This window comes from Acinonyx jubatus, chromosome F2, assembly GCF_027475565.1.
Source record: "Acinonyx jubatus isolate Ajub_Pintada_27869175 chromosome F2, VMU_Ajub_asm_v1.0, whole genome shotgun sequence".
NCBI classification, from domain to species: Eukaryota; Metazoa; Chordata; class Mammalia; order Carnivora; family Felidae; genus Acinonyx; species Acinonyx jubatus.
In genome coordinates, this window is record NC_069394.1 from 30,646,031 (window position 1) to 30,668,567 (window position 22,537).

The 22,537-nt window shown below is 35.5% G+C and overlaps 1 protein-coding gene across 4 annotated transcripts in view; it reads left to right on the top strand.

Moving 5' to 3' along the window:
• ANGPT1 (angiopoietin 1) overlaps nucleotides 1-22,537 on the top strand; it is a 240,978-nt gene that overhangs the window by 179,378 nt on the left and 39,063 nt on the right. For all 4 annotated transcript variants that reach the window (XM_053208648.1, XM_053208647.1, XM_015070434.3 and 1 more), the window contains 2 exons: nucleotides 5,370-5,497; nucleotides 14,021-14,122. In XM_053208648.1, coding sequence (XP_053064623.1) covers nucleotides 5,370-5,497; nucleotides 14,021-14,122 — 230 coding nt within the window. The remainder of the gene's footprint in view (nucleotides 1-5,369; nucleotides 5,498-14,020; nucleotides 14,123-22,537) is intronic.

Sequence of the window (22,537 nt, forward strand, 5' to 3'; positions counted from 1 at the left end):
CATTATAGCTCTAGAAGCTGTTGCTAGTCATCTTGTGACCAGGTAGAGAGTCATCAACTGAGTCAAAAAGAAAAAAAAAGGCACGAAACCAGTTCCTGTTCACATTCTTTGAAACCTGGTTATGCTTTACCTAAAACTCGGTTCTAGATTGTTCATGATTGAATAAATTAACTTTTTGCTTAAGGTAGCTTGAATTGAGTTCTCCTCTACATGGAAGGTACTAATCATGGATACAGCTATCATGAGTTTTCATGGAAGACCTACTAATGAAAGACCTACTATGTATAGTAGGTCTTGTAGGTCTTTCTCCCATCACACTGTGATTACGTTAAGAGAAGATTGTGGTTTTCTTATGTTTGTGTCTTTACTGTGTAGGAAAAGTCATGCACATAGAAGATGTTCAATCAACATTTGTTGAGTAAATTAATATAGCATAGATTAAACTAAGAGGGGACAGGAGGCAAGGTTTTAAATTGAAAAACCAATTAAAAAGCCATAGTCTATTTGTTTTATATTTAGGCTTTCATTATTTTTTAACTGATGGCAGCTGAGGGAGAGTAGTGGGACTAGTAAGGAAAAGAGAGAACACAGAATTTGGAAGGAAATATTAAGCAACATTAAGCAAATGAAAGTTGAGGTAGCAGTAGGAGCTGCCCAATAGACAAATAGAAATATGGATCTGGAGGTCAAGAGAGATGCAAACATACAATGTCAAAATACTTCTATCTTAGAAAGCTTTTATGTAGAAGTTTGAAGCCATGACAGATAGCTTGCAAAAAGACCAAATGTATAAGAAATAGAGATCTGAGAGTAGAATCTTAGTCAATATCTATATGGTAGGTGAAGAGAGGAAGGGAACTCAATGAAGATGAAAGGGAAAGGACAATTAGAGAATAGTAAAGGGACCAAGAGAGATCAACACAAAAGGCAAGGGAAAAGATAGGCAAAGCCGGCTTCTGTAGTATGGGTGAATAAGGTGGAGGAAATATCAAATGACTTTGGTCTTCTTAGTAAAACATAAAACAAGGTCATATATAAAGAATGAGAGATGATAGAAGTAAGATTTAGCCTTGGAAAAGTGGAAAGGTCTGAAGTACACTTTTCAGGAAGTATAATAGAAAATCTGTTAGAAAGGACCCAGGGTTTGACTGAGCAGCATGGAGAACATAGCTGCGTTTAGAAAACATGCATTTGGATGTCATTAAATAGCCTCATTTTAGTGTTTGCCATCTGGAAGCAGGGGTGAGAGAATGAAAAAATGCCCTTCCTTGAGTTGGAATTTATCCATGCAAGGGATTAGTAGAGGAAAGGACAGTGGGTGGAGAGCACCATGAATTCCACCTGAACTGTTTTTAATGCCTGACTCTGTGATAGAAGTTAGGAAGAAAGGAAAGCAAGGAAGGCTTAGTAAGGGACTGATAGTAATGGTGGGCATCCAGACTCAATTAGTGGAAAGACAGACTCATTAAGAATTAAGGAATGGGGGGTGCCTGGGTGGCTCAGTCGGTTGAGCGTCCGACTTCAGCTCAGGTCACGATCTCACGGTCCGTGAGTTCGAGCCCCACGTCGGGCTCTGGGCTGATGGCTCGGAGCCTGGAGCCTGCTTCCGATTCTGTGTCTCCTTCTCTCTCGGCCCCTCCCCCATTCATGCTCTGTCTCTCTCTGTCTCAAAAGTAAATAAACACTAAAAAAAAAATTAAAAAAAAGAAAGGATTCCTTTTTCCATTCTGTGTCTCCCTCTCTCTCTGCCCCTCCCCCGTTCATGCTCTGTCTCTCTCTGTCCCAAAAATAAATAAACGTTGAAAAAAAAATAAAAGAAAAGAATTAAGGAATGGAAGAGGAAAAGAAAATAGTGTGTGATCAAAGAGGGAACTTGTAGATATAAAGATTAATTTTTTAATCCATGCTTTTAAACCAGTCTGTTACTATAAAAAATTTAAACTACTCTGACAGATAGATTAAACACCTCAATAAGGTTTCCAGTTCACTCCCCCTGGCTCTGTCCAGTTGATGCTTGTTATATCCTCCACCACCATGTTTTCCATATCCATCTCTTGTCACTTACCATGAATTCCTCCAGATATCATCTTCTATTTTTATTAATTTTATTATTAATTTATTTTTTTTATTAATTTTATTAATTTTTTTAAACTTAAGATCTCCTATAAAAATGTATCCTTAGTTCTGACACTTGTAATATTCATTAAATTCATCTTTTTATTGTTTTCCTGTGTTTTAAAATGTTTACTATGTGCCCAGTTTTATAATATGTAGCTGTACATCTCTAGTAATTAACAAAGAAAATAATTAGTCATGCAAATTAAAGTTATGGAATTAAAACCTTTATTAACAATGCGTTATTAAATACATTTCATCTGAAATAATCTTTAAATTTTAACTGTTCAGAGGAAGTTTATATATGCAGCAAGATTAGATTACCTGTTTTTTTTTTTTAAGACTTTAACAATAGTATGATGTGATGCAGTCGATGAATAAAATAAACCAGTTAGCCAACTCTGACAAGGAGAGGCCAGTTCAATATAATCCTAATGTAACCAATCAATTGTAACTCCCTAATATTTGGGCAGCTATAATGTTGGATTTGAGGGTGGAAGATCACTACTCCATTGGCTAGACTTGGTGGCCTTTCCCAGCCTGCTAGTGTCCCTTCTATAAGAGAGAAGAATAATATAGTGTTGCCATTAATCATATTATTATTATTACTGTAACATTAATAATAACTACCACTTCTTGAGTTCTTAATATAATTCAGTCACTCTGTTCTGAGTAACATAATTCATACACTTGCCTCAGAGACATGTATAACTGCTCCACTTTGTAGTTTATAGAAGGGACCTTTTCCAAACGATAGTATATAGTACAAATGTCAAAGGAGAGCTGTGAACAGAGCTTTTAAAACTGATTTTAAATCCTTCAATACTCTAAACTATGGCCTGGATCGAGCTTTCAAGCATAATATTTACTAATTAATAAGTAATTAAATACAAGAAGTCCAATTTTTCTGGAAAGAATGACTATTTCTTCTGCAAAGAATGTGTTTCTATTTTTCAAAAATGCCAAACCATATTTCAAGAAAATGAAATATCTTCATAAGGTTGTGTTGCCATTGCAACAACAAGAACTCCACAGTATAACCATAGTACTATCTGTACCTTTTATGGTGGAATACTCAAAGCATTTTTCCAGTTATAAGACTTATATTCACGGTTTGGACATCACTTTTATACGATTAGTTTCCGGAAAAATAAAGTAATACTCAACGTTTTTCTTTTTTCTCTGTTATTGAAAACGTGTGTGGGTTTCCCTTTTCCCACACAAGGGCCTCTTCACCCACATCTTCCTGAAATGGAAAAGAAAAGAGGAGTGGGTGACAGAGAAGTGGGAAGGGTGCATATTCTCACTGCATAACTAAATAAGGGAGAGCAGGAAGTGGTCTATTCAGTAAGAGAAGCATTTTCTCCTTAGATAAGTGACTTTCTCCATTTCTTACCCAAAAAATAAAACTGGGTTTACCGTTGAATTCCTCTTGACCACATCTTCCTGTGTTCATCTTCACAAAGGAGCTTAAATTTTTTTGGCATTTCTTTACATCCCCCCCCCTTTTTTGGCATCTAATTTGGTTATTTTCAACTTTTTTCAACAGATTAAACATTTAGAATTTAGGGAGGTTTTGTTTAGTAGTCCATTAACTTAAAATAAGCAAGCACAAATGAACTGTGTTGATGTTTTTCAGAATATTACCTTTACATAACCCATCAACACACCCATTACAATTAAAGAGGGCTTTTGAACAAGCATTTATATATTCATTTTAAAATTGCTATTTGCATACATTCTGTGCAGTGCTTCTTCACTGTCATATGAATGTGTAGTCTTCTGATTACTTATTCTGTGTTGATATTGCAGCTGTAATTATTTATGTAAGTAGGCAAAACCATAAGCACAGATATGAGCTATACAGAAAACCATGACACTATTAAAAGTTATAATTCTGTATTTTTGTTATGGTAGTGTATCTGAGTGGATGTTTTATTTCCTTTAAATATAATTATTTTTGAAAGTTTGAAGTATTTATACTGAGATAGTTATTCTTTGCACCAATTTAGACTTCCTAATTAATCACCTATAATTACCTATAAATTAGTACATTACCTATAAATTACCTATCAATTAATAACCTCATGCATCTTACATTTAAATCAGGCTAGTGTTTTAGATTGTTAGAGCATGTAAAATCAATTTTAAAACATTGTTAAATAATATACCTTTGATATTCTCAGTATAAAAGGCCATCGTGACTCAAAGTGATTGAAAGCAGGTATTTATTAAATAACATGAGACTTTAAGGTCAAGATGAGAAGATAATCCTAAAAAAACTTCTTGGAGGGGTTAATGCAACAAATTACTAACATATATATTTATTAGAAAATACTAATTATAAATATTTTATACATATGCCATGTGTATCTTTAGCAAAGGACTACTAAATATGAGTCATTTTTGTATTTTTATTTCACTAATGAGAACTTCATAATGGATGAAGTTCCATGAATAAACTTAAGTTCTCAGGAGAGCCTCTCTAATTAAATTTCCTTTTCCATTTGACTTCCACCCTTCACTGAACTCTTCCCCTCTATAAGTTCATTTCAAACCTTACTCATTTGTGTTCTTTTATTTGTGTTTTATTGGCCTAATAGCTTAACTTCAGGCATTATATAAAAACCAAAGTTCAGTTCCCTTTTGTTTCCAGGTAAATAAGGTTAGAGGCTCTTTTCTACTTTCTAAATCTAATTATTTAAAAAAAATTTTTTAAATAAAAATTTCTAGGAGCTTATCAGTCTAAAGCCACAGAAAAACAGTACTGCCTACTTTAGCATTTTAAACCTCCATACTGTATTTTTATGTTTGAATTTGTGATCTTTATCTCTTCCTCCTCCAAAAATGCTCTAGCATTTTTTAAAAGTTTCCTATCAAATGTAGGTGAGAACATTTTAGAAATTTTGCAAGAAAATTGACATAATTATTGCCAGTTAGAGGTGTTACACCATCACGTCATTTGTCCCTTGAATTGATGTTCTAGAAGTTATAGAGAAAAACAGGATTTAAGGAATTAAGCAAAATATAAAGAAGTGTTCAGTTAGAAATGGCTCTACAGATTTTTCCATTACTTTTGTAATTTTGTGAGTCAGGTCAGATCTATTATTGTCTTTATGATTTATTTGTCAGTAAACGCAATATTGACATTTGTTTGGAGGAAATAAAGGCTTGCTTAGTTATAGTTGGAGTCCATTTGGGTACTAATGGTACTGATATTCTTGTTCACATATTGCAATTTTTTTTTTTTGCAGTTTTACTAAAGGGAGGAAAAAAAGAGGAAGAGAAACCATTTAGAGACTGTGCAGATGTATATCAAGCTGGTTTTAATAAAAGTGGAATCTACACTATTTATATTAATAATATGCCAGAACCCAAAAAGGTAAAACCAGAAGTGTTTGTTTACGAGATGTAAAGCAGATCCTAGTTGAATTGCTGAATAATCAGATTGATTTGTGGGCTTGTTAAACTGAAAATATATATGCCTGAGCTCTTTTCTCCCAAAGATACTGTTTGCCAGGTCCATAAAAGATGAAAACCCTATTGTACAGACCTCCCCCAATCCCACACCTCCTGTCCCTCTTTCACAAAGTTTTCTATTTATCCTCTGTTCATTTCTGGGATGTCCCATTGCTCATAAATGCTTGCCTTGCATAGATTACATGTTGAAGTAGTATGCACTTCAAGTACATGGAGAAGAGTTAGGAGCAATCTTCAAAGTCCCAGGGACCCAGATGGCACATATCATGTACAGTCCAGATACTTGTAGAGGGGGAGCCAGGGTCATATAACTGGTTGCAGAATCATTGCTCTTATTAGGGTGGGAGAAACGTATTCTATCTTAACTCACAATCTTGATAGGATTTGCTTTTCATGTTTACCTAAAAGAGTAGGTTGGATGATAGGATTCATCAGTATGTTGAATAAGATCCAAAGTAAACTTTGAAGCAAACACTATGTTCCTGCTGTGATATCTCCTTTATATATGCTTTCCCCCTATTTATTCATTAAATCATCCATCCATTCCTTCACTCAATACATATTCAGTGAGTGTCATTCATCAGTCCCTGCCTAGGGACACAATATAGAACAAACAGATCCCACTGTAGTGGTGAAGACAGACAGTTACACAGATAATTACAACATACTGTGGAGATGTAGGGATTGAGACAGTCTGTTTGAAGCAGAATATATGGAGAGCCTTGAGGAGAGCCATGCTCTTTGACATGTAAAAGCTTTATGTAGCCCAAGGTGCCAAGAAGGACCCAAAGCTCCAGGAAGACCACCTGCCTTTGTAATGTTCCATGCTCAAAAGATGAAACAACTTTCCTCTTCTCTTTGCCCCACCTAAATTACCAGTCCCATGTCCTCATTTCCTGTGGATACTGAGCAAGTGTTCTTAGAAGGCCTTTCCTAATTCCCTCAAGCAGCTTTGAATGACTTTCTCACCAGCAGGGTTCTACAAGGCAAGGACTGTGTCTTTGATTTTCTGGGACCCAGCACAGTGTCTAGCACATAGCAAGTCTTCAGTAAATATGTGTTTGAATGAATGAATAAATGACCTTCTGATGATAATACCAACACTTCCATGTAGTATACAGTAAGTCAGTCTAATTTAGTCTTCTTGATTATTAGTCTCTTTCGATGGGTGAAAGAAATGCATCTTAGAGACCAGTGTGCCAGATGTTACATCATTGTCAAGAGCAGAGTCTGGACTCTCCCAACATCCTGTCTCTCCTCAATACAGTAAGGATTAGTGGTTTAAGTTAGCTCAGTGTTTTTTGTTTTTTTTTCCATTTCCTCGGAAAAAATTTCTTCTAAAAGAGTCCTTTCATGCTGTTCTATAATGAGGAAGGGTGTGTGGGGGTGGGGGAGTTCCATACATTGCTACCTGGGCCACCCACCAAAGAAGTTTAGTTTCACCTGTTTTTCATTTGGGGCTTCTGTGAAAACCTCACTTAAATTAAATGCTCCATGGATTAAAAGGGGGAAAAAAACTGTGAAGGTACAATGGTGACTCTGGTAGTAAAGAGAAGAGGGTAACTTATTGTAAAGGGAAACATTTTGAATCCTTTGGATCTTATGATATTGAAGCCTCCTTACTATACTTGCTGATATCTTAAAAGAATACTTAAGCGTAAATTCAATTGGTATTGAATTTACACATGTATACACATCCACATACTCACACACCATCCATAGTAGTGTTTAAGTGTATCAGAAACTGTCCTGGGAGAGAGGAGTGGAGCTAACAGAAATACTCTATAATTTACCTACAGTATTCCCCAAGACCTGAAAGAATCCCCAAGTTATTGTCAGTTCCACTAAAATAGAATTTGACTATAACAATAAAGTTATCTAAAAATATTAAGTGACCTTCCTTTAAACATCTAATGATTCTATGACATATATGAATATAAAAATAAAACAAGTTTTAAGGTTTTTAGATTAACATTCACACTTTCAGAATCCATTTCACTCTATCACCCAGTACTGTCACATGGCCCTGGGTTTTGGCAGAGAGGACATTACAAATAAAGTTTTGATCACTTCATGTATTTTAATTCATGTATAACTACCACCCACCAGTTTGAGATACAAATGATGCACAGGCTGTTTCAGAATCACTGCTCCTGTTAGGACGGAAGAAAAATATACTATCTTAACTCATAATCGTGAACAAATTTGCTTTTAATATTTACATAAAAGAGTGGGTTGGAGAATTCAGTTCACTAGTTCACTGGCTGACTTCTGTGTTGGTTTCATCAGGATAGCATGATTTCAACCTACACCTCTGCAAAATGGTGGATTTTGCATGTGATGGAGCTTCAGGGTTGTTCCTGAATAAATTACATCTAAAATATTAAATTCACAAGTGCCAAATATCTGCTTAGTCAAGCTTTAAGGTTTGGGCCTAAGAAAAAATAATAGCCTGAGCAGGTTAGCAATAATATCAGTATAAACATATAAGAGGCAAATTTTTATCACTGTGGAGACAGCCCCAGAGGAAGGAAGTTCACATGTTGTCTGGTCAGGACTATCATGAGATTTTAGTTTTGTTGGAAATAGCAGAGCATAGTGAGAGAAAGCGATCACTGAACAGAAAGGAGAAAGACTTCGGCTTTCTTCTTGACTTGGGTGTTCCTTCCTTTGTTTTATTCTTTCCCCTTTATGATCACAGGTCCTCTCACAAGTACTAATGCAGTTCTATTATGGAAACTTTAGATTGATAAACCTGTGCTTTTTCATACATAGCAATTTTTTAAAATCTCATTTAGCATGGCATTAGTAAGAAAAATTATTGTATGACTTTTCCCTAGTATAATTTAGAAGCTGGTCAATACAGGAATTCAAATGCATTCACAGTTTGCCAGGTCTATTCTAAGCACTTTAGATGTAAAAACTCATTTGTTGACTCTTTTCAATAACTCTATGGGATAGGTGCTTCCGTTGTCCCTATTTTAGAAAAATAACTTGCCCAAATCACATAGTAAGTATCGAACACAGGCTTTGTAATAAAGGCATCAACTCCAGACAGTATCTCTTCGGGGCGGTGGGGGGGGGGGCGCGGCGGAGGGGAGTACAGCGGAGAGGGAGCTAAGTAAGATAATTGTGTTTGTTTTCTTGGTGACTAAAGTTGCACCATTTATATTTTTTAAATATGAACCTATGTGAGTGACACAGGAGAGGGTTTATTATCGTAAAATTGATTCATGTTCTGATTATAAGCCACCCTGCTCCTTTCTACCTTATAATCTCACTTTCTTCTCCTATGTTGATATAAATCATTGGAATTCTCTATAAAAATGCTTGGAAAATGCATCAGATGTTCACTCTTCTGAGTAGATTGTGCTTTGTAGATCTAAAATTCGGTGCTACCTTTGGATATGCTTGGCACAATCTTTGCTTATTGTAATGCTTGCAGAAACTCTAGCTCTAGCAAGGGTAAGAAACTTAAGGCCAGCCTATAAAAATAAAACAAAAAGTTCATATATGTAAGATATGGGATATGGACCAATCAACAAAATTGAGCTATTAGGCAGTTGACACAAGCTATTACAAAGTGTTCATCTTTTAGGCAGAGTAAGAGTTGCAAGCATACAGAATTGTTTTATAGTTATTTTTCGGACATCACTCCCTTCCAAGAAATAATGTCTGCAAAGATCAGTGTTATCTTTTCAAATGAGATGTAGAAGTCAAAGGCAGTTTCCTAGGACTATTTAATTTTTCAAGCAGATAAAATACAAGGATCAGATCATTCATGTATTTATTTTTTACTTTTGTGTTTCTAATGACTGTGGTTATTTTTCTCTCTGAATTATCTTCAATGCATAGTAGTAGGAAGTAGGATTTTTCCTTTCATTTCATGAGTTTCTAAAACCAAATTCTTTATAGCCAGTTTAGTTTAATCCAAAAAACCAAACCATTAAATCATAACTCTGCTTATTGTAAAATATTAAAAATTTGTTTCTGAATTATAAGTCCCCTAATTCTTGGGAAAGGACCATAGCAAATGTGTTGAGCCTTTTTTTTATTTAAGTTTATGGAAAAATAATTAACATCCTCAAGCCTAATCATTCCAACTTGTATGGAGCATAAAACCATAAGAACTATGTGAATCAAATTTCCTTTTTTTGTTTGGGTTTAAATCTCTGTATTATGTTAAAAGGTATTTAATGCTTGAAAGCTTTGACCTTGCCTGGGATAGGAGCCAGTTCAATCTTTTCTTGGATAGAGTTAAGCCCAAGTCATATGATCAATAAATACAACAGGCATTGTAAATGTAGTAGGGCCCTTGTCTCCAGGAAGGACACCACCAGATAGCACAGACCACACAATATTGGCGAATGAACTTTTCAAGTCCTTTCATGTCAAATCTTTTGAAATCAACCACCTATTTTCACCTATTTTCTTAAACTTCCCTCATCTGTTAAGCATTGCCTTTTTTGTTTTTCTTCTGACTAGAAATAACATGTTTGGTGTTTTTTTTTTGTTTTTTTGTTTTTTGTTTTTTTTTTTGGCTATAGTGAATCCAACTTCTTAAATAGATATATAATAAAAAGTAGCATGCTCAAAAATTAGTGGTGTCAATATTATTATATTTATATTAGATATTATATTACTATATTAATTATAAGTATATAAAATATATAAACTATATTAATATAGCATATTATTAAGCTGGTAATCATAAGGACAATTTATTGAACTGCCATGGATTTTGACTTTGTACATTTCATATTATTCTTATTATAAACAAATTATATGCAATGGTAATTATAATAGTAAACTATAGTATAATATGTAAGATATTACAGAAAATATGTGCTATAATATGTAAGATATTATACAGATTATATAATGCATAATGTAAACACATACTATCTCCTATGTAAAATACATCTATGAGATGAGAGTAATGACAAAGCCTATTATGTGCCAGGCACTATTTGAAAAATTCTACATGCACTGACTCATTTAGTCTTTGCAAAGGTCTAAGCGATAGAGAGAAAAGAGTGGAGATTTGAACACAGGCAATTTGGCACCCAGGTCCCAGCCCCTAACCAATATGTGATTCATCTCTATTGTGATCATAGTCCACAATGGCAACTATTATCATTGCTGTTATTATTAAGTCAGAATAAGAATTGTGGAGCATATGTCCAACCTGTTACCTTCTCTGCATCTCAGCTTCCAACCTGGTAATCTGCCTGAGTAACCTCTCTCTCTCCATGTAGCTCTGACTCTCTCTGGTCTTTATCTAAGAAGTGCTTGTAGAACATCTTAACATTCTCAAGTTACTGAATACATTTGTTTAAAAGGAAATTTCTTTGTCTAAAATTTGTGAATGATTTTAAAACTTTGTCTAGGCTTTTAATAACATAGATAATAGTAATAACAAAACTGTGAAGAATAGTTTTCTCTACTCAACATATATTTACAAATGTAGTTATTCCTTTCCCTGAGTATATAAGTTTGCAAACACAGTTTAGCAAACTTCCAGGCAATCAGTGTCCATTAAAAAATAAAAATCTGGAAAAAAATTCTGGCAGGGTAAACCAATTAAGGCAGGGTAAAACTTTAATTAAGAAACAAATGACACTAGGGGTGCCTGGGTGGCTCAGCTGGTTGAGTGTCCAACTTCGGCTCAGGTCATGATCTCGTGGTTTGTGAGTTTGAGCCCCGCGTCGGGCTCTGTGCTGACAGCTCAGAGCCTGGAGCTTGCTTTGGATTATGTGTCTTCCTCTCTCTCTGCCCTTCTCCCACTCTTTCTCTCTGTCAAAAATAAATAAACATTAAAAATTAAAAAAAAAAAGAAACAAATGACACTAGTTTCCTCTAGCGAAATGTTTCCTTGACACTTTCAATTACTCTTATTAAATATCATCAGTAAAATTCCACCTTGGCCACTTGAATCACCACCTATGCCTTCTTTAACCTGTGCCATGTGGATTTTATTATCATTGGAATCCTGCAGTTGTCTCCTCAAGGTCACAAATGACTCCTTCATTTTAAATTTAAGTGTGCATTTTCTTAATCCTTATTTCTCTTGACTTCTCTGGAATATTTGATTAAGTGGATCACTTCCCCGAATCAAAATCTATCCCCAACTTTCACTGCATTCTGTTGATTAGGTTTTCCTATTTTATCTTTCCTTCTTGCATCTTCATTTATTCAACAGATACTCATTTAGTACATGCTATAGGCTAGGCCCTGTTCTAGGCAGTGGAGACAGTGACAAATAAGATGAAGTCCCTGCCTACCTAAAGGTTATTGATGTATTTTACCTCCATCAACCCATTCTTGGATCCTTCTCCTTCCCCACATATACATGTTTTTCCACCTTTTACTTCTTCAAATAATCCATTTCCATGCTCTTAGCCACTGCTTTTAAGCAGATTACTCCCAGTATAATTTTGAATTAGGTAGACATGAGGTTCAAATCCTAGATCCAGTACTTCTTATTAATAATAGCCATTAGTAAGTTACTGAAACACTCTAAGCACTGTTTTTTTTCATCTGAAAAATAGAGATAATAATTATATCTATGTCATTATTGTGAGATAAGTTAGAAAATACGTATATAGTGTTTAAATTATCTAGCACTTAACAGCAAGCATGCTATTGTTATTGGTGATTGCTTTCTTATTCCTTTAGTCTCTTATCCATATTCTTATCCTTGTGGTCAACCTCCACTAGATCGTTTGCAGCTGTTCATTAAACCACCCCCTCCTTTTGGATGACTATGCTACCTCAAATTCTATGTGTCTTTTCTTGTATGTTAGCTCTCCACTTAAATTGTTCATTTAGATCACTGTCTGTATCTTCTTCAGGTCACTAGAGTTGAAAATTATGAACTCCTACATCTCCATAAGCCTACAGGAACAATCACTATTGAAACTTCTAGGCATTTTGAGGACAAGATCCAGTTTTTCTTCATCATAGTACACCCAAGTGTAACACAGAATCAATGCCCCAAAATGCTGTTTGAGTAAAAACTAAGTGAATGAATCAGTTAGAATTGGGGAGGAGGAAAGAGTAGCTAGAGGTTGTGTTGAGGCCGAAGAGTGGGTACAGATTGGTTAAGGGATTAGTAGAAGGGGAACCTTGGGACAGGGAGTGGAATTTCAATTTATAATCTTGGATGTGGGTCAATTCCTAGGGACAATAAAGATACACTGATGGGTGACTGTTGTGAAATTAGAGGAAGAGCCCTCTGGAGAGCAGTTTGCTTAATTTATATGCTCCCAAAGAGGCAACTGTCTCGTAGTTCCTTTCACTCTGAGGAAGTACATGGACAATTTGTCCTTTGAATGACAGTTGTTGCCATTGTTTTCATACCCCTTAGCCATTTGTGCTCCAGACTGAGGGCTTCAGGGAAAACGCTTGAGGTTTTTCCTTTACTCAGACTTAGCACTGTGCCCACACAGCCTGTCTGCCACTGTTGCATCATATCTATACCTTTAGCCAGACTCCACAATGCATTAGCAGTCAACTGCCAGGGGAATGGTGTTCTCCATGTCTAGGACCTTGAATAATCAAACTGCCACATCCCTACTACATCAATTACAGTGATTACTCTCTGAAGATAATCCTGTTACAGATATGTTTCTTTCTCTCCCTGGGTGGACTCTGGGGGAAATGAATCAATTTCTAAATAAATACTATTCTTTTATAGTAATTGAAATGAGTATAAGTCTTTGATAGCATTGGCTAACTTTCCACAGGGGGAAGAAATGCTTGTCACACTCAAAAGGAATATAGTATGTCATATTCTCCTATTATTGTTCATGACAAAAGTTTAAGCAAATAATATGTTCTCCATATGCTGTGGACCAAATTTTGCCTCTAATGTAATACTGAACCATCAAGACTAATGATTGTAGTATGTAACTATACAGGAGTTAATGTGCAATGAAATATGTAATAGCTAAATATATATGATTTTTAATTATCTTTTCAAAATCATTATTATTATTATTACCATTTCAATTAATTAAATATTTAAGAATTCTGAGTCTTATGTTTTGGCAATAAAGTGGTCTGTAATTTTAGAAACCTAGATAGCATTTTTTAAAATTGAACATACATAAATGCCTATAACCATTCAAGATAAAACTTCTTAAAAATTTTTTTATAATCTGACACTGAGACAATTTTCAGCTCACTGATTTAAATTTTTACAGGCAATTTAAGTAATATGATGGAACGTAATCAGAAACAATTCTAATATAAAACTAAATACCCAATAAGATATCTAAACCAAGATTTTTCACATAGTAATTTTTATTTAATTTATCTGTGGGCCTACCTATCCTATTTCTGGTTTTGAAACATATTTGATGCTCTTTTCTTTAAAGCAGACATAATTTTCACTTGACTTTGTTTTCCCTATCTCTATTAGGTATTTTGCAATATGGATCTTAATGGGGGAGGTTGGACCGTAATACAACATCGCGAAGATGGAAGTCTGGATTTCCAAAGAGGTTGGAAAGATTATAAAATGGTAAGATGGAGGAATTTAGTTTTTTGATGTTTTATCATGAGGTTACCTTCACCACACTGTGTGATAAGCCCTTGTACTTTTAGGTGTTTTTTCAGTTATTTTAAAAATAAAATGATACATTAGTCACATTATTTCTATTAAACACAAAACACTCATAAATCATTTTCAGTAAATGATTTCCATATGTGCATCAGAAAGAAAAATGTATTACTGAAATTATTTGGTGAACTGTTATGTATTATCTGGATTTGTTCCTGGTTGAATGAGGGTGGGGAAAGCTAGAACTCAGACCCAGGTTGAGTACATGATCCAGGTCAAAGGAGGTGTGCATGGCTCTGGATTATGGAGAGGTACTTCCAGTGGCCTCACTCATGTAGCTGGCAAGTTGTTGCTGGGTGTTGACTAAGAGCTCCTCCGTGTGGCTGGGTTGGGCTTCTCCCAGTATGGTGATCCAGGGTTATCAGACTTCTTATGTGACAGTTGGCATCCCTCCAGCACAAAAATAAATCTTTTTAAGGTTTATTAGACCCAGAAATGGTACTGTATCACTTCTACTGCTTCCTTTGGTTAGAGTTAATGAGAGGGCCAGTGTACATTCAAGATTCAAGGAGTACACAAGGGTGTGAACTGTGAAACATGGTTCACTGGGGTCTCCAGAATTATAGCAGACATCACTGGTCACCATCACTATCATTGTAGCTAATCTTTCTAATGCTTAATATGACACAGCCCTATACATAAATTCTTACTCATTTTTTATATCAAACCTATTAACTGTCTCCATTTTAAGAGGAAAGTCAGCAAGTTGGGAGATCAACTTTTAGAAGATAATATAGTAGATAGTTTATATTTTTTTAATCTTTATTTTTGAGAGAGAGAGAGAGAGAGAGAGAGAGAAAGATGGAGTGCGAGTGGGGGAGGAGCAGAGAGAGAGGGAGATACAGAATCCAAAGCAGGCTCCAGGCTCCACACTGTCAGCACAGAGCCCGATGTGGGGCTCCAACTCAAGAACCGTGAGATCATGACCTGAGCCAAAGTCAGACACTCAACCAACTGAGCCACCCAGGCGCTCCTATAGTAGATACTTTAAATAATGCACAATCCAATAGTCATAGAGTCAATGCCTACTAAATTAACTATTAAAATCTGCTGACAGAATGTCAAGATGCAATAATGGAAGAGGCTTCCATTTATGGACTAATTCCATAATTTACATCTAAATGTTCTGGGTAATTCTTGTTTTGACTAACTTTTGACAAATTCCCCTCTCAGAAGGTTAAAGAAAAGGTGAAGAGAAATGTATGAGTCTAAGCTCTGTCTTAATATTCTTATAGAAAATGTGTGAAAACTGTAGCTAATAGACATCGCACTGTACACATTAGTAGGTTCATAGTTGGTCAAATGACAGTTAAAATGATTTGAATAAATGAAGGGCATCTCTTGTGGTGTCTCTGTGTCTACTATATTTATTATCAGATACATAGTTGAATACTCTGAATGTAGGTTAATAAAGTTTAGAGTTATACAAAGTTGGAACCTTAATGTCTTCAAAAAAGCATGAATTCAAGGTAGAAAGGAAAGCTACAGCCAACAAGATAGAATTCTACAGAGATAAATGTAGTCTTCCACCTAGACCAAAAATACACAAAGTTAAGTAAGAGTATAGGATGAAAGTGACAAATTAGCTTAAGAACCTGGTATTTAAAGGATGGATAGATTTACCTGACTATAAGCTCATTTTGTGTTGCTAGTTATTAAAAACCAAGACCAGTGTGCTCAGTCTACTTAATAGTTTATAGTCTCAAAAAATGCAGACTCACTGGTGTCTGCTGTAGTCTGATTACATCATTAATAATGCTTTAAATTCTTGTGGATTTCGAACAAGTGAACTTATCCTATAAGGTGCAAGCACTGAATGGATGGGGCTGTAACCTGAAGGGAAAGCAAAGCATTTAGGTATAAACTGTCTGATAGCTATTTAAATTGACTGGGTGGAGGTAGCCTGCTCCTTACCGTGTGGTGTGGTCCAGAAACCAGCAGCACTAGCATTGTCTGGGAGCTTCTGAGAAATGCAGCATCTCAAGCTCCATCCCTGAGTTAGAATCTAAATTTTAACACTGCTTTAAAGAAGGAAGCCCCATAATGAGTGGAAGAACATTCCAGAGAGGCAAAATTTGACTGAGTATGAACAAAAGTCTCTGATGATTCTTTCCAACATGAATGGACTGCCTATTAAGTGGTGAAGACCTCTCTTCAGTGGAAACACTCCAGTAGAATGTAAATCACCAGATTATAACAGAGAATATTAGTTCCACTTCAAGGTCTCTTTCTACTTATGTGATTCTAAGAACATATGGGAAACATTTCATCTAAATTCTCAAAAAAAGGGTCCTTGCATTATGTCTATATCAACAGTTTGAATCTTCACCCTGCCATTTGCAAATGGAGTGTTTTTGGCAAATCATTTAACCTATACCTCACTTACTCACCAGTTAAAAGGGGACATTAATGATAATACCTCACCTGCCTTGCAGGGATGTTGTGAGGATTAGATATAAATAAAACACTTGACATACTACATTTTCAATAAACAGTAGTTATTACCCAAGAATAAGACATCAAAGAGTGCAAAATTTTTACTTGCCAAAAATACTGTTTTGCAAACTATCTTATCTCAGGATTATTTAAACCACTAAAACAGAATGTGAAGAAGTCATCTGAGAATCAGACTGTAGATACAGGTTCAGGCAAATCTGAAAAACATTATTATTAATATCAATGATAATAGAAAAATGAATATCAAGTGATCATCATGGTGACTTTCCATAATGCTGAATTATTATTTGTAAGCACCTGCTGCCTTGGCAAACTAGACACATTAAGTAAGACAGACTGACCTGAAGTATGGCAATGATTCATGTCTTATAAGTATTTATGTATTTTAAGCAACTTTTTTCGATGTTTGACTGAGACTGAATTATTCTTTAATTATAGCTTTGGGGAAGTTTACCCCTCCCCCCCTTTTTTTAAATACAAAGACTATCCTATTTCATTCAAACTAGAACAGTTTATCAGCTGAGTGTCAATTCAACATGGTCAGAAAATTGAGAGAAGTGCCAAAATCTGAAACATTTTGGCAAAAATGAGTCTGACTGATTTTTTGTTTTAATTGAGAGAATTCATCACATGTCACAACTTGGTTAACTTTCACCAAAACACATGGTAGAAAGTGTTCCCATTGTTTTCCTCCAGAGATTTTTACCTCTGGACAAAATAAGGACTCCCAACAAGAATGGATGTAGGTTCCTTCCGCCAACTCTTCTCAGTCACACCCACTTCTGTTCCTAACATCAGAAGAACTGGCTGCTAGGGTGTTGGATCCTTTGGGAAAACACAAACTTCTTGGCATGCGCCATCTCCTCCTCAATCTTCACGAGTCTCCTGTTATACACTAAGATGCTTCACCTCTTTCTTGAGTGCTGAGTACAGAAATAAAATTTCATCCTGCCTTCCTTTCTGCCTCGCCTCTCTCCTTCCCTTTATTCTGGTTGATATCTATGGGCTGCCTTTTGCCTCATAAGGTTTCCAGAACAATATGTTAAAATTATCAGCACATGAATTACAAATTCATATTGTAATTTATTATTTTTAAACCTCTCTCACGAGGGAAGATTTGCAACTTATTTGATTCTTAACATTGGCTTTAAGCCTACAAAAGCCTTTTACCTGAGCTTTGTTTTCACTTAACCTTCCTTATGAGGGGATTCAGCAAAATCTGGTTTATGGATTTGTAAAGATGTTTGCAGAGAGGGAAGTCTGCAGTGGGCCTTTTTAATGAGGCACTTAGGGAACCATTTTAACTCTTTCAAGCCAGGAGGATACCATTCAGTGGCCTCCAGCAATGGCACTTATCAGCAGTACTTTTGCATATATAAAGCCCAGTCAGCTTGGAATTCCAAATAGTACTCTAGTGGCCTAACTTTATGGAAGGTAGTGACTAATGCCCTGGAGACAACCTGGCTTTGTATTGAAAACAATTACCCCCATAAACAGAACTTCCTACTGACACAAATATTCGGTCTGAGCACCATACCTTCTGGGAGTTCTTTGAGCACCATACCTTCTTAGAGCTCTTTGTTTCTGGAAAGAAATTAAGAACATATTTTCAAGTGCTTTTTAACATCTTCACATTAAAAAGAGAAAAATATATATAAGAAATTTAAAATGTTGAAGTAAATCATTCTTTTGATCTTTCTTGGGATGAATGTCTCAGCAGTTACAGGAAGAGATACATGATTGAATTGTGTATTAAAGCACCTCTGAAAAGCCATAGATCAGTAACCCTGCCTTCATATCTGTTTTCTTTAATCATTTGTATGGAAAAAAGATGAAACCCATAAAATACATCGACTGTGTCTGGTTTCAATTGTGTTTCAGCTATAGAAAGTCAACACTTCCTAGAAGCATTATCCGACAAAAAAAAAAAAAAAAGCAACAAAGTGTAGAGACAATTATTTTATTAACTTGGAAACATACAACCAAAACTGAATATTTCTGCAGGTCTTGGCCAAAATTAATGAATATTGATCTTTCCTCTGTGTGTATTTTTTTTAACAATATGCAGTTTTTAAGGCCAACTTTAAGTATTAGATTAGGTTAAATTCCAGTGTCTGTTTTTGCCTTTCATTAAAGGGCTAAAAGAGGAAGAACATTGATTAACAATCTATCTGAAATTTTACATGTGATTGTGATTGAAGTAACTAAACCTAATAGTTTCCATGAAAAGATATGACCTAGCATTGTCGGATTTTTATTACTATTTTTTATTCTTTTGATAAAGACTTGCTGCTTTTTTAGTGTTAGCACTAAAACTTGTATAAGCTTTTTATACAGATGTTACAGGTTCTTTGGAGTAAAATATAGACCTATGGTAATCCGGTATGTGTATGGTAAAGTATGAGCCTGTTTTTTTTGGATGTGGCCATCTCTATATTTTAGGGATCAATATACTTTTTTTTTCAAGGACAGTCCCATAATACATTATCAAATTGTGTCTCCTGATATGGAGCTCCATATGAAGATGAGGTTTTATGCCTCTCTGTTTCCTGTGTACCACTCAGATAATTTCATCTGGTTACTATATTCTTCCTCATTTGCATTCAGAATAGCTGTTCCACATCATAATTATATGATTCCCCACCTATGGTACAAAGCAGACTCATCCATGGAACCTTTCAAAAACATACATATCTCTAAGCACACCCCAGACATATTGAGTCAGAACCTCCATGTGGGAACCAAGTCATCTTATTTTTAAAAAGCTCCACAGCTGGTTCTGATATGCACTCCTGGTTGAAAGCAACTGTCAGAACTATGAATTTATTGGCATGAGTTTAAAATCTCAAAAATTACCTCTTTTGCAGTTCTTAAAACTTATGAGATATAAACAGAAAGAGATGAAAAGAACTAGGACTAAGGGACAGTTGGAGGACACAGCTTCTCTCTCCATTAGGAAGCAGCAGTAAAAATAAGAGAGTAGTCTACACTTTGGTTTATGTCAACCAGTGTCAACCAGTTGGTTTTAATTTCTTATTTATTTTTTCTTTATTTTTAAAAATGTTTATTTACTTATTTTGAGAGAGAGAGAAAGCACACGCAAACTGGGGAGGGGCTGAGAGAGAGAGAGAGGAGAGAGGGCTATACAGGTTCTGTGCTGTCAGTGTGGAGCCTGAAACAGGGCTTGATCCCATGAACCATGAGATCATGACCTGAGCTGAAGTCAGGAGTCAGACACTTAACTGACTGAGCCACAAAGGCACCCCTAATTTCTTATTTAATAATTCTTGGATTAAAATGACAGTACTTATTTATATAAACCAACACTCAACTTGCCGTAAGAATACATTAGTTCCTAGCATCTAAAAACCTTTTAAATAATTGTTTCAGTATCCCCTTATTCATTTCCAGGCTAAGACATAGTCCTGGATTGTTTTTGTTCCCTTTTGCATACAGAGTAGAATGAAACCTGCTTCTCCTCAAATAGCTCACAGTCTGGTGGGAGAGAGGCAAGTAAACAGAACATTACTATGTATTGTGATATATCCTTTAACTATAATAACAACAACTAGATTTTTGTTGTTCTCATGTATCAGCATTGAGCTAAATGCTTCCAATATATTATTTCTCTCTCAGAACCTTATATATGGAAATGACATTTTTAATCCCTGTTTTGCAGATAAGGAAACTGAGGCTAAAAACTAATAATCGGAGGTTCCACAGCAAATATGAGGCAGAACAATGCTTCAAATTGGAGCAGAGATAGGGAGTAGAAGATATTTAATCAAAGCCAAGCCTTTATTTCTAGGCATCAGATCTGTAGTCTGCCTGATAAACTATGCAATAGACAGTTTACTAATGTGGGAACCCATTTTCCCTTCTTTGACTTATTTTTCATCTTCATGATGAAACTGTTTTCTGCATGGCTGCCCTTAGGTTTTAGAAAGTTCCCTCCCTACCCTCTCTCTCTAACAGTCATTTTGATTCATTGTAGCCGAACATCTTGTTCCCACCATGCACCATGTTTAGACAGTTTATCCGGCAAGGTGCATGGAATAGAATTTTTATTTATAAAATCAAATTTTGTTGTTTTCCTTTCAGTTGCTTCTTCTTCTCTTTTCACTCAGAAAAAGCAAACTGTTTAGGAAGGGATGTTAATCTCCACTCAGAGGAGGTACAAGACTGTGTGCCACGCTGGGGACAGAGGGTCTCATAGGAATGACACTAATCTGTTTTTGAGGCTCACTGGAGATCACTGCCCTTTTTCCCTAGGGAAGCTGAGCAGTTTTATCCCTGCAGTGCTTTCAGCAGCATGGAAATATGTGACCTAAAACTTAACACTTCATCATTCCCAGCTTCCTTATTCACATTTAGTATAATTGCTGAATCCCTTCTAAGTGCGCACCAGAGGGAATCCTCAAGTGGCTAGAGAGTTGACGCGTCTAAGCTGAGAAGAAAATGCAAGGAAAAATCCCAGCAGTCTTCTTTCTCCTCCCAGTGGCTGCTGCAACTGAGAATGTGCTAATTCTTTGACTTTCAGTGCCCTGTAGCTTTTTGTTTTGCTTATTCATTGGAGAAGGTAAGCTTCACTCTTCTTTCTAGTATGTAGCCTTGCTGACACGAAAATGTGTAAAATTCTTAGCACATCCTAAATTGCTCTGATATTCTCTGCCACTGTGGAACTTTGGCAAAGCATGACTTGTGCATCTCGGAAACAGAGAAGCAAGGGAGCACTGGAATACTGACTTCTGGGGGTCCTATATCTTTGCTCTGAGCTATAGGACTTCAGGGGAGAATATATGCTTCAGGGGAGCATATACCAGTACAATTTGAATGAAGAGTGTTGAGTTAATTAAAAACTAAGTTAAATTTGGGAATAATCTTAAAAGTGTGCTTCTATATGTTAATCAATTTTGTTTTAATTTTAAGTATAAAACTATATATTCATTTACACATTATTGAAAATGTAGGGCCAGAGTCTGGAATTCTGAGTCAGTGGTTCTTTTTTAGAACTTTCCCATAATTAAATGCATCAAAGTTCTACCTTCTGTTTTTTTTTTTTGTTTTTGTTTTGCGTTTTGTTTTCACTAGAGCAAATAAGACACCTGCAAAGCAACGTAAGTTAAAATCTTCTAATGTTTTATTATTTTTCTAGTCTTTTGGAGTAATTGTAACAAACATAACTCTAAAGCATTTTTTTAGTGATTTGCTTTTATTGAGCAAACCTAATATATAAATTAGGTTTTATCAAAAACAAAACAGAACAAAACAAATGGCTCTTTTCCCACTAATACTTAACTTATTTACATAACATTATAAATCTTATCAGAACAATAACAGAAAAGGCATAAATGGTTTGGGGACCCAACACTACTGACGTTTAGTAAGTAACTCAATTGGCAGAGACAGTAGCACACAAATGTATTTAATGCATTTAGTATCCTCTGGGCATACACATGCATGCGCGCGCGCACACACACACACACACACACACACGCATACATAAACTTATATATTTTAAGTTCATTTATTTTGAGAGAGAAAGAGAGAGCACACACAAGCAGGGGAAGGGCAGAGAGAGGGAGAGAAATAATCCCAAACAGTCTCTGCACTGTCTGCATAGAGCCCAATGCAGGGCTCAAACTCATGAACCATAAGATCACGACCTGAGCCAAAATCAGGAGTCTGGCACTTAAACTGAGCCCCGCAGGTGTGGCAATCAATATATTTCAAAGAAGGAGTGTGTTAAGTTTGTTAAAGGAGAAATCCGTTAAGAATACTTCTACTATAGTTATATTTCTATAAAGTTGATATACATTAAATTTGAAAAAAAAAAAAAACAAGATTTTCAGATTCTAT